General features: G+C 49.0%; 1 protein-coding gene across 1 annotated transcript; it reads right to left on the bottom strand.

Moving 5' to 3' along the window:
- Positions 1-11,067: 11,067 nt before the first annotated feature.
- LOC119354956 (F-box protein At5g50450-like) lies at positions 11,068-12,956 on the bottom strand. Its single transcript, XM_037621722.1, has 3 exons — positions 12,402-12,956; positions 12,143-12,305; positions 11,068-12,056 (listed from the first exon to the last, which is right to left on the bottom strand). Exons 1-3 carry the CDS (start codon positions 12,626-12,628, stop codon positions 11,280-11,282), a joined length of 1,167 nt encoding a protein of 388 aa, XP_037477619.1. The 5' UTR covers positions 12,629-12,956; the 3' UTR covers positions 11,068-11,279.
- Positions 12,957-13,441: the final 485 nt, after the last annotated feature.

Below are 13,441 nucleotides of genomic sequence, written 5' to 3'. Positions count from 1 at the left end.
TATTTTATTTTATCGACACCTCTATCTCTAAACATGTGGACATATTTTTCGATATCGGCTTCTGCTTGAGGACAAGCGAGGTCTAAGCTTGGGGGAGTTGATACGTCCGTTTTGCATCATGCTTTTATATCGATATTTATTGCATTATGGGCTATTATTACACATTATGTCACAATACTTATGCCTTTTCTCTCTTATTTTACAAGGTTTACATGAAGCGGGGAATGCCGGCAGCTGGAATCCTGGGCTGGAAAAGGAGCAAATATTAGAGACCTATTCTGCACAACTCCAAAAGTCTTGAAACTCCACGAAAGTCAGTTTTGGAATATATTAAAAAAATGGGCGAAGGAAGCACCAGAGGGGGCACCACTGTCCACGAGGGTGGAGGGCGCGCCCCCTGCCTCGTGGGCCACCTGGAAGCCCCCCGATGCCCATCTTCTGGTATAAGGTGTCTTTTGCCCTAGAAAAAATCAGAACAACGTTTTTGGGACGAAGTGCCGCCGTCTCGAGGAGGTACCTTGGCGGAACCAATCTAGGGCTCCGGTGGAGCTGTTCTGCCGGGTAAACATCCCTCCGGGAGGGGGAAATCGTCACCATCATCATCACCATCGATCCTCATATCGGGAGGGGGCCAATCTCCATCAACATCTTCTCTAGCACCATCTCATGTCAAACCCTAGTTCATCCCTTGTATCCAATCTTTGTCTCAAAACCTCAAATTGGTACCTGTGCGTTGCTAGTAGTGTTGATTACTCCTTGTAGTTGATGCTAGTTGGTTTATTAGGTTGAAGATTATATGTTCATATCCTTTATGCACATTAATACCCCTCTGATTATGAACATGAATATGATTTGTGAGTATTTACATTTGTTCCCGAGGACATGGGAGAAGTCTTGTTATAAGTAGTCATGTGAATTTGGTATTTGTTCGATATTTTGATGAGATGTATGTTGTCTTTCCACTACTGGTGTTATGTGAACGTCGACTACATGACACTTCACCATTGTTTGGGCCTAGGGGAAGGCATTGGGATGTAATAAGTAGATGATGTGTTGCTAGAGTGCCAGAAGCTTAAACCCTAGTTTATGTGTTGCTTCGTAAGGGGCTGATTTTGATCCATATGTTTCATGCTATGGTTAGGTTTACCTTAATTCTTATTTCATAGTTGCGGATGCTTGCGAGGGGGGATAATCATAAGTAGGATGCTTGTCCAAGGAAGGGCAGTACCCAAGCACCGGTCCACCCACATATCAAATTATCAAAATTACAAACGTGAATCGTATGAGCATGATGAAAACTAGCTTGACGATAATTCCCATGTGTCCTCGGGAGCGCTTTCCTTTATATAAGAGTTTTTCCAAGCTTGTCCTTTGCTACAAAAAGGATTGGTCCACCTTGCTGCACCTTGTTTACTTTTTTCACTTGTTACCCGTTACGAATTACCTTATCATAAAACTATCTGTTACCGATAATTTTAGTGCTTGGAGAGAATAGCTTAGTAAAAACTGCTTGTCATTTCCTTCTTCTCCTCGTTGGGTTCAACACTCTTACTTATCCAAAGGACTACGATAGATCCCCTATACTTGTGGGTCATCAGGCACACAAAGAGGGACAAGATGTTCACCACCCGAGTGGAAGCCGAGTGCATGTTTCTGGACTCGAGTGTTTCAGCAGAGCCATCCGAGCTGCAGAGATCCCGCCCAACTTCAGGTTGGCGACGGGTGGGAGCAAGTTCACCGGTGAATCGAAACCCGATACTTGGCTAGAGGATTACCGAGTGGCAGTGCAGATTGGCGGCGGCAATGATGATGTAGCCCTGAAGCACCTCCCTTGATGCTTGAGGGTTCGGCCAGAGCTTGGTTGAATCAGTTGGCCCCTGGAAGTATTTTCAGTTGGGAAGAGGTTGCCCGAGTGTTTATCAAAACGTTCGAGGGACTTGCAAGTGACCTGCTAGCCTGACTAAGTTGTAGCATTGTATCCAGAAACCGAATGAGACCTTGAGAGATTACATTCAGAGATGGACTACTCTTCATCACACAGTGGAAAATGTGTCGCAGCACCAAGCAGTTTGCGCCGTCGAAGACGGTGTTCAGTATAGAGAGGTTAACCTGAACTTCGGTCAGACAGGAGACATGACCCTAGCCCGAATGATGGAAATAGCTATTCGGTACGCTAACGGCGAAGAGGAAGACCAGCTCCGCAGTGGCAAGAATAAACTAGTCACCCAGGACACTGGAGGAGGAAATTCCAGTCAGAAGAAGAAGCGCAAGGCCGAAACTGCAGGTCCTGTTGAAGCTACAGTTGTGAAAAGGGAAGTTCAAGGGGAAGCCCAAAGGGTCATGGGTACCCAAAAAAGTGAAAGATCAAGCCAGAAATGATGCTCTTGATTTGCCATGCTACATACACACCAAAACAGATGCAGAGGGTAACTTAATTCTGCCCAAGCATACCACTCGGCAATGTCGACTCCTGATTCAGAGCTTCCGAGAAGGTCAGCCCAGTGAAAAGGAGAAAGAATCAGATAAGGAGGAGGACAAAGAGGAGGATGAAAGTTATCTCTATGTCAATGCCAGTCTAGTGATTTTTGCTGACATCGAGAGCAAAAGTCGACTCAAAGTTATCAATCAGGAAGTGAAGATGTTTGCTCTAGCAACTACGACATATTTAAAGTGGTCGAAGACTCCCATTACATTCGACCAATCCTATCACCCAGCGCACGTTGCTACCCCCGGGCGGCAAGCGTTGGTGGTCGACCCAGTCGTTGGGGGCACCCGACTGACCGAGGTTCTGATGGATGGTGGCAGTGGTTTGAACATTCTGTACGCTGAGACCCTCCGAGGGATGGGCATTCCAACGTCCAAGCTTAGTGGGAGCAACATGGGATTCCACGGAGTCATCCCAGGAAAGAAAGTCGATTCACTCGGTCAGATCACTCTTGATGTGGTTTTCGGTGATTCCAAGAATTACCGTAAGGAAAAGTTGACGTTTGAGGTGGTGGATTTTCACAGTGCCTATCATGTCATTCTGGGCAGGACTGCATATGCTCGTTTCATGGCTCGACCATGTTACGTGTACCTCAAGTTGAAGATGCTTGGCCCTAGGGGCATGATCATAGTCACAGGGAATCGGCAAAGGGCGGAAGAGTGCCTCCAGAAGGGCTCGAAGATTGCCGATGAGCATATGGCAGTAGTAGAAATGAAGAGTATCAGAAAATGCAGATCTGAGTGATTTGTTGCGAGCGAAGAAGCCTACTACAGAGTCCGAATTTCAGTCGGCTGGTGAAATAAAGCCTGTCCATATTCACCCGACTGACCCCAATGCTGCTCCGACCCACATCTCAATGACACTCGACAGCAAATAGGAAGAAGCGCTCATCCAGTTCCTCCGTGAGAACTGGGACATCTTCGCATGGAAGCCATCTGACATGCCGGGTGTACCCAGGGGACTAGCTGGGCACCGTTTGCGAGTCGACCCAAAAGCAAAACATGTCAAAGAGCATCTCCGTCGGTCCGCCGTGGAGAAAAGGTATTTCTCGTCTCGGTGAAAAGGCACTACCTCTTTACCGACTGATGAAGAAGTGAGAAGTTCGAGTGGACTCCTGAAGCAGAAGCAGCGTTTGTAGAGCTCAAAGCCCTACTTTCCACCCAGCCGGTGCTTGCTGCCCCAGTCAGCAAAGAGCCTCTACTACTGTATATCATGACCACTGGACAAGTTTTCAGCACGGTGCTTACAGTCGAGCGGGAAGAAGAAGGCAAAGCCTACAAAGTTCAATGCCTAGTGTACTATATTTCTGAAGTCTTGACTCCTCCAAGCAAAGATATCTGCATTATCAAAAGCTTGTTTATGGAATTTACTTGACCACAAAGAAAGGTGTGCACTACTGCTCAGACCACTCGGTTTCAGTCGTCAGCGATGCTCTATTATCAGAAATTCTGAACAATACGGACACAACTGGTCGAGTGGCAAAGTGGGTGATTGAGCTCCTTCCGTTGGATATCAAGTTTGAGGCAAAGAAAGCAATCAAGTCCTGAGAAATAGCAGATTTCCTCGTCGAGTGGATTGAACAGTAGCAACCAACTCAGATTCATTCGGAACATTGGATTATGTTCTTTGATGGATCCAAGATGTTGAATGGCTCTGGTGCTGGAGTAGTCCTGGTCTCCTCAAGAGGATACAAGCTCAGCTATGTCCTCCAAATTCACTTTGATTCTTCAAACAATGAAGCTGACTATGGCACTTTTGTATGGGTTGTGTATGGCTATCTCACTCGGCGTCCACCGCCTGATGGTCTACGGCGACTCCGACTTGGTGGTCAATCAAGTGATGAAGGAATGGGATATCAAGAGTCCAGCTATGGCTGGTTATTGCAACGCAGTAAGGAAACTAGAGAAGAAGTTTGAAGGGTTAGAGCTCCACCACATACCCCAAATCAAGAATCAAGCTGCTGATGATCTGGCAAAGTTAGGTTCCACTCGGAAACCTATACCCAGCAATGTGTCCTTGGACCTTCTCCACACCCCGACAGTCCAAGAAGACCCTTTCACAGAGGATCCCCCACAACCGATAACCTCAACCGATCCGACTGAGATTGAAGTCCCGGTCGTAGTCGACCTAATCATGGAAGGTTTGGTAATCACCCTCGACTGGACGGTACCATATATTGCGTATCTGCTCAAAAAGGAACTCCTAGAGGATGAAGATGAGGTCCGTGAGATCATCCACCCATCCAGAGCCTTCATGGTGATAGGTGGACAGCTTTACAAAGAAAGAGTTACAGGAGTTGCTCAGCGTTGCATCTCCCCAGAAGAAGGTCGAATGATCCTAAATGAGATCCACTCGGGGACCTGTGGTCATCATGCGTCCTCTCGTACCATCGTGGCCGAAGAATGAGATGGCGAAAGATATAGTCGACAAGTGCGAAGGCTGCCAGTTCTACTCAAACGCGTCTCACAAGCCTGCTTTTGCTTTGAAGACTATTCCACTCGTATGGCCATTTGCAGTTTGGGGGTTGGACATCATTGGACCTTTCAAGACCGACAGAAGTGGTTTCACACATTTGCTTGTGGCAGTCGACAAATTCACCAAATGGATTGAAGCTAAGCCTATCAAGAATTTTGATTCAAGCACCGCCATCAGTTTCATCAGAGAGCTGATATTCAGATATGGAGTCCCTCACAGTATTATCATAGATAATGGCTCCAACTTTGATTCTGATGAGTTCAGAGCATTTTGTGCTTCCCAAGGCACTCGGGTTGATTACACACCGGTTGCGCACCCGCGGTCGAATGGGCAGGCAGAAAGGGCGAATGGTTTGATCCTTCAAGGGCTGAAACCCCGATTGATGTGCGATCTCAAGCATGCTGCTGGAGCCTGGGTGACTGAATTGCCATCTGTCCTATGGGGACTGAGAACAACTCCCAACCGGTCGACTGACCGAAATCCTTTCCTCATCGTGCATGGTGCTGAAGCTGTGCTTCCGAGTGACTTGCTGCACAACGCCCCCTGAGTGGAACTCTTCTCAGAAGCTGAAGCTGAACAGGCACACCAAGATGCGGTTGATCTATTGGAGGAAGAACGAGAGATGGCTCTGATCCGATTAACCATCTATCAACAAGACATGTGTCGATTCCATGCCTGAAATGTCAGAGGTCGAGCATTCCACGAAGGATACCTTGTGCTTCGAGTGCACCAGAAACGACCTCACAAACTCGCTCCGGCCTGGGAAGGACCATTCATCATCACCAAGGTGCTCCACAATGGAGTATATCACCTCTACAACGTAGACAAGAAAGAAGACGAGCCACGCTCGTGGAATGCGGAGCTGCTCCACCGTTTTTATACTTAACACTCGGATCGACAAGTTGTAATCGACGAGCATATCACTCAGTTTGCTTATCAAAAACAAGATTTTCGTGGTATCTTAATGATTGCTATCTCGTAAACATATGTGTTCAAATCCCCCAGTGGGTGGCTTAGCCACGAATCCGATTCGCCTAAGTTTCAAAAATGCTCCAAGCAAAGAGCAACCCTCTCACTCAGGGGCTTAGCTGCGAATCCGATTCGCCTGTGTTTCAAAAACTTGACCATCTTTGATTAACGAGCTAGTCAAGTAGAGGCATACTAGTGACACTATGTTTGTCTATGTATTCACACATGTATTATGTTTCCGGTTAATACAATTCTAGCTTGAATAATAAACATTTATCATGAAATAAGGAAATAAATAATAACTTTATTATTGCCTCTAGGGCATATTTCTTTCAAGAGGATTGTCAATTCCCTTAAATTATTTACTTGCAAGGGTCAAATCTTGTATAGGTAGATGGATAAATTGCAAAAGAAAAGAGTAAATAAATTACTGCAAGGTGTTTTTAGTTTTTATAATATGGTTAAAGTAGTTCCGGGCCATAGTTTTCACTAGAGGCTTCTCTCTCAAACACATAACACACAGTGGGTAAACAAGTTAATGTTGGGCAATTGATAGAAAAGCGCATAGTTATGATGTATTCATGGTAATGATCATGTATATAGGCATCACATTCGTGACAAGTAGACCGACTCATGCCTGCATCTACTGCTATTACTCCACCAATCGACCGCTATCCAGCATACATCTATGGTATTAAGTTCATGACAAATAGAGTAACACCTTAAGCATGATGACATGATGTAGACAAAGTAAACCCAATTAATATGAATAAACCCCATCGTTTTACCCTTAATAGCAACAATATAATACTTGCCTCGTTACCCCTTCTGTCACTGGGTGTGGACATAGCAATATTGTACCCATTACAAAGCACCTCTCCCACTAAAGATAAATGAATCTAGTTGGCCAAACCAAACTGATAGATCAGAGAGAAATACAAAGTTATAACTACCATGCACAATATTCAGAAAAGACTCAATTACTTTCAATGAATAACCAGTTCATAAACCCACAATTCATCGGATCCCAACAAACACACCGCAAAAGAAGATTCCCTCGGATAGAACTCCAAGAAGATCGAGGAGAACATTGTATTGAAGATCAAAGAGAGAGAAGGAACAATCTAGCTACTAGCTATGGACCTCAATGACCAATTCCCCCTCTGACAGAGTACTGGAAAAGGCATCCATATGGGATCGCGGAAGAACATAAACTTGCGGTGGCATAAAAAGTGTTTCGGGTGGCTCTCTGTTGGTTTGGTAATATATGTGAATTTATAGGACTGGAATTAGGTCGAACGAAGCTACATGGGGCCCACAAGCTTAGGGGTGTGCCCTGTGAGCTCGTGGCTCTCACGTAGCTCTTCTGGCCTCCTCCCGGACCTTTTAGCATCCCTTCTGGTCTAGAAAAAATCCCTATAAAGTTTGATCGTGTTTGGACTTCGTTTGGTATTTATTTTCTGAAAAGCCAAGAACAAGCAAAAAACAAGAACTGACACTGGGCACTACATTAATAGGTTAGTCCCAAAATATGATATAAATAACATAAAAATGCATATAAATCATCCAAGATTGATAATATAATATTATGAAACAATCCAAAATTATTGATACATTGGAGATGTATCAGGCGGGTTCTCTCGGTGTTGCAGACGTCGGGGGCTCTCGCGCGCGGATCTGGTGCTGGTGTGACCATGCACGAAGGAGCTTCAAAGTGGCGAGGAGGATTGTGGTCGGGGCTCGCGGGAGGATTGTTCGTGGCACGGTGGCTCCTCCTGGAGGAGACAACGCGGGTCAAGGTGGCGGCGGTGCAGCCGGGCTCGGCCACGAGTCGCTGCTCTTGTAGTGGTTGAGCACGCTCCGGTTTCTGACGCCTACGTCATGGTGCCTTCTCCTCGTTCCATGGTTGCGGGTTAAGGAGGCGACGGCGCGGGCTAGATGGGCCCGATCTGGGCTGCAACACAGGTGTGTACCAGGGTTTGCCTGATGGCTGTGGTGTGCGGTCTCAGTGACCCTTGGTCGGGCTTCTCAGCCATGGGGATGATGTTCATTGGGCTGTGTGATCCTGTGTGCGGGTCTTGGATGGACCTCGACATATCGACTACATTTGCGAAGTGTTGCGGCGGCGGTGGTGTTATCAACTTGGGCGGTGTGGCTCCAATCCGATGGTCAGGGAAGGTGGTGTGCCGCGATACGGAAGAAATTCCTGCCCGTACTCGGTTGATGCTGGCGGCGACGGCGCCGTGGCTGTCGTTCCCCTCCTTGGAGGCGTCGCCAAGGTGTGTCGGCATATCCCTCCCTCGCTCCACGGATTGGTTGCGGTCTACGAGCAAAAGCCTAGGTTCGGAGTTGAACCGGCACGATGGCGGCATTCTTAATGTCGCTACTCTATTGTGAGCATCACGCTTGATGACACGGTCTTGAGGTTCCATGTTGCACTATTTTCGGTGCTCATCTTGTCCAAGGTGATTTTCAGTGGCGCAATGTATGTCATCGCCGGTGAGTCCAAGACGGTGGCTTTAGTGGGCCTACCAGGTTCCGCCATCTACTTGCACCTCCTTTGTGGCATCAAGGGTGGATGGTGCGCCGACAAGGGAAGTCCAGACAGAGTCGGTGTTGTCTTCAGAGGTAACCGGCTTTGATCGAGACGCGGCAATGTTGCTCAGCTTTGTACAAGCTCTTTTTCTTTGTAGTTGTGGTTGTTGGAGGTGGTGGTGTCTTTCCTTCGGAGCTGCTATTGTCTGCGCTCGTTGTTCGCAACAAGTTGTTGTCTTCCTGTACTTAAAATTATGCCTTCTATAAAAATATGATACACATTCACGTCCTCTCAAAAAGAATCCTTGTTTTGTGCAGCATAATAATTTGTCGAAGCTAATAGGTTCTGCCATTAATAAACTAAGCTCGCACATGATCTTTTAGTGGCGCACCACTTTGAAATCATGTCACAGATATTATTATTTTCAAAATACTTGTGACGTGGGCCACTGGGCTAATTTCACATGCCATTAATATTTTCTTAGTGGTGACGACGCCTTCAAAAGGCTGCACGGTCAGTATATGAGACCTAGCAGTCTGACGAGCAGCAAGTTAATGGTGGCGAGAAAGATTAAAAAAAGAGGAGAGGAAGGAAGGAGCGAGGGCGGCCGGCATGAGCATGGCACCCTAGGGCCTCTTTGATGCACATGATATTTAAAATGCAATAATATCAAAAACAAAACAATGGAGTGACATGCCATCTTGAACACTACAAGATTGCATGTATTGATTGTGCGAGGGAGAAACAAAGGATTCTTCATGCGAGGCTGAAGTGGATGAAAATTTCCCTATGAAATATTGTTAATTTAATCTAAGGAAATATTTCTACAAAGTACATCCTATGAATCAAAAAATAGATATCAGAAAAAATGTCAAGGATTAGAATCCTCCAAATTTTCTTTAGAAATCTTTGAATCGAAAGGCCCAAGGGCTACGATATGGCACTCACGCCTCCCTCCAAGTTTAGGATGTGTTTATGTTTTTGTAATTTAACTTCGACCAAGAATTTTGTCCACTAAAATGCATTTGAACTCCAATGAATGTGAATCCATCAACATAATTTTGTATACCATGAACCACATATGTTGAATCTAGGTCTTGGCCAAAATTAAATGTTAAAAATTACTCACTCCGTAAAGAAATATAAGAGCGTTTAGATCACTATAGTGATCTTTACAGAGGGAGTATTTGCTTACTAAGCTATGACAGAGAGAGTAAATCAGGAAAAAACAACTATTAGAATATGAAAAAAAAACATTCCAATATATTTATTACACACAAAAAGGAAGGTTTAGAGTTTCTATTTATAATAAAAACAATATCTACGCCTAAAAGTAACGGAAGTATTGCCCTTGGCGTGATAATAATGTGTGTTCGCCGCCTCCATTGCCCACCACGCGTCCTCAGCACAAAGGCAAGTGCAGGCAGCTATTTCAACAACAACGGTGTGGTTGCAAATCTTGACGGTGAACGACTATTGTGATGCGATGCGGTTTCGTTTTGTAGAAATAATGCTGCAACAAGTAGTCTCTTACAAAAGAAATATGCAACAAGACGGTTGTAACAATGCATGTGTTGCAGTGGTGGGTGGTAACATTCGGCCACTCGATGGGTCAAATCTAATGGCTCGCGACGGCCGATGTTTTGAAAAGATCGACCCGCGGACAGGTAGCACGCCCCTAAAACTGGATCTGGCTTGCCTGCTCCCTTTCCGTGCTCCCATCCGTGCTCCCACCTCATTCAACGGCTGCCTTTTTTCTTTCTTTCTAATCTAATCATCTCCTCCCTGATTTTAAGGGATGGGGCCGGGCCTTATTTTGTTCCAATCAAATCAAGGCACGTATGCGGGAGCACGAATGGGCACACGGGAGGGGAGCAGGCAAGTCTCGTCCCCTAAAACTAACTAACAATGATGGATTCTACGAGGAAAAAGAGAGTAGACATTAGTGGATCGTGACCATAGTTTTGCGGTAGCCATCCACCCATACAGATAAACGTACATCCAACTCGCTGCTGCTTCCCTCGGCAAGAAGTTAAACGCCGGTACTACAAGGACGCGTCGATCTGCTTGTCCCGCACACACATGCACACGTTGACATATGTGCGCCTGAGGTTCCGCCCCATCACGGTCCACTAGCGCCGAATCTATCGCGATTACACACACTAGCAGCAGCCGGATATCTGTGTTTGACAGGCATCACTCGGCGGTGCACGATCCCGTCGGGCGCACTAGCTTCCACACGTTCCATATCCGGCCCACTGGATGAGGATACGATCCTCCAAATCCACTTCCGGGGCACGGGAATCCTACTCTACTCCGCTGGGTTTCAATTTATTTTCATTTTTATCACGGCCCTCTTTCTTGCTGGTCACGAGATCGGCCGAGGCAGACTACTACGGTTGCAGACGCACGCAGAGACCGTCCTGCTCAAGCCTGCAGGGCGTATTTTGAACTTCAAAGCGGAAACACCAGGCCAATTTACTTCCCTTGTCGCGTTTCAGTTCCTCTCCCTGCCATTTCTGTAACAGAGTGGCAGACGGGCAGTTGGGCGCCAGCAAAGAAGGGAAACTGCACAACTTTCGACGCCACATTTCACATCACATCTCGACAGAACTCTTTTTTTTAGGAAAAAACATTGTACTGCTACTCCAGGTTAATAAAAGTTTTTCTTCTTAATAATAAAAACAATTCGCAAGTAACCAGACTCGGCTAACCTTTACCGCAGCGACCATGTACAGAGAAGGGTGCGGGAAAAAAAAGAAAAAAGAACTGGCCAGAAAAATAAAAGAAACGGGTGCTAGGACACGGCGACGGTTACAGGGCCGGAGCGACCACGGCGGCGTCGCCTGCGCCTGCGACGGCATTGGGGTTGGGGTTAGCGTTGGCGCCGTCGAGCCACCGGTCCATGGGCGTGCACTCGGCCTTGTGCGCCATCTTCCAGTGCAGCGCCTGGCATGCGCGCGAGCAGTAGTTCACCACGCCGCATACGGAGCACCGCCGGAACTCGTGCCGCCGCGTCTCCGGCCGACCGCACAGCGCGTGCGAGCACAGCCGCAGCCCCCCGCCCTCCTCCGCTGCCGCCGGCGCCGGCGCCGGCGCTGGGCTGCTCTCGGCGCCCAGCGGCCGCGACGCGAACCACTCGACGAGGAACCGGTTGGCGGCATGCGCCTCGCCGGCCGCGGCGGCCGCGGCGCGGCACCCGAAGTCGCTGAGCAGGCACGAGTGTCTCCTGGAGGCCTTGCCGCTGCCGGCTGCCGCGCGGAGCAGCGAGGCCGACGTGGTGACCGCGGCGGCGAGCTCCCGCGCGTTCGCCTGGATGAGGAGGCGGCGCCCGTCGAGCAAGGAGCGGCGCACGCCGTAGCCGTCCTGAAGGCAGTGGCCGAGCTCGCGGAGGGCGTCGACGTGGCCGAGCGACGCCGCGCGCGCGCACAGCGCAGCGCCCGCTCGGAGGTCGCGGTCGTCCTTGCTGCCACCGCTGCCGTTGAACTGGATGACGGCCAGCGAGTAGAGCGCCTCCCGGTGGCCACCGACCGCCGCCGCCGCCATGAGCGCCGCTCCCGACCCCCGGCTCCCCAGGCAGTAGAACCGGATCTAAACAATGGAAACATGGGTCAGTTACGAAACGATCGCCAAGCACAAAAGGAAAGAACGGGAACACGGTTGCCCATGGTTGTTACCATGCCAAGAAGGTAGCATGCGTCGAGGTTCCCGGCGTCCGCGCAGCGCTGCAGGAAGCGGTGGGCGGAGTCGGACCAGCTTTTGGCCCGGACGGCGAGGCACCGCGGCGACACCTTGGCAAGGACAACCTTGTTCTGGCCCAACTCCCTGAATCTCTTGCACCTGCGAGCACATCCCAACAACTCCCCGTAAGAACTCCATCTCCATCCCAGCGACGATTCGCATTCATATAAGAAGGCGGAGTAAAGAGGCACGTACGTCATGATGGCGCCGGCGAGGTCGGCCGGCGAGCGGGCGGACGCGGCCACATCAGCAAGTATGGACACCAGCAGATCATCCGGCAGGTCCTCGAACAAGTCCCCGACGGCAGCGCCAGCGCACCCCGCCGTCTCCATGGCCGTCCTCCGCCTCTTCCGGCGGTGCATCTCCGGCGCCTCGGCCGCCGGGTCATGGCAGGAGTAGCAGGCGCCGCGCCTCGTCTTCATGCCGCCTGCCTCCTCTCCTCTCCTCACACGATGCGGCGTCTGTGTCACGTTGCTGCGGGCGGCGAGCTGTTGCAAGTCTTGGACGGTTGCGGGAGAGAAAGAGGGAGATGGTGTGTCCGTAATGGCGAGAATGGGAGAGGATGGGAGTTATATATAGTCCTAGGAGCAGGAGCAGGAGGGGGTGCGTGGCTGGCTGGCTGGCTGGCTACACAAGGAAAGGAAGGAGGATGTGCCCTCCCCTACGTTCCGTTCCGTTGCAACGGGGTGGTCAACAGGGACGCTGACCGGAAGGAGAGGAGAGGAGAGGAGGGAAGGGGGTTGCTTGGGGGGGAGCACGCTTGGATGCAAAGCCTCTTCTCCCTTTCTTGATCCTCCCACCCGTCCTTTGTTCTCTCCCTCTCTCTCTCCTCAGCTTTTTCTTGATTTCTCCTCCTCCAAATTTTGGTTTCTGGTGTTTTTGTTAAGGGTGGTGAGGTGGTGGGGCTGGCCTCCTGGCCGTTCATGATTGTGGTTAGTGTGTGCATCTTTGGTTTGGCAGCCTTTGCTTTGCATGCCTTTGCTTGGCTTGGGCTGTTTGCTTCATTTGTTGCTGCCTTTGTTTCTCACTCACTCGGGGCTGGGGAGGAGGGGCCAGGGGCATGTTTCTTTTTTCCTCCCATTCTCATGGGGGATGTAGTACAGTACATAGGGTTGGTTGGTGACATGACATGGCAGATATATCTTTCTTTCTTGCTGGATTATACATGGTTTTGGCGTCTCAAATGGCAGCATGTTATGCCTTGTGAACTGGGGTTGGCAGGCACAACCACATTT

The sequence above is a fragment of the Triticum dicoccoides genome, chromosome 2A, assembly GCF_002162155.2.
Source record: "Triticum dicoccoides isolate Atlit2015 ecotype Zavitan chromosome 2A, WEW_v2.0, whole genome shotgun sequence".
In the NCBI taxonomy this organism is placed as follows: domain Eukaryota; kingdom Viridiplantae; phylum Streptophyta; class Magnoliopsida; order Poales; family Poaceae; genus Triticum; species Triticum dicoccoides.
This window is presented reverse-complemented; position numbering and strand designations above follow the sequence as displayed.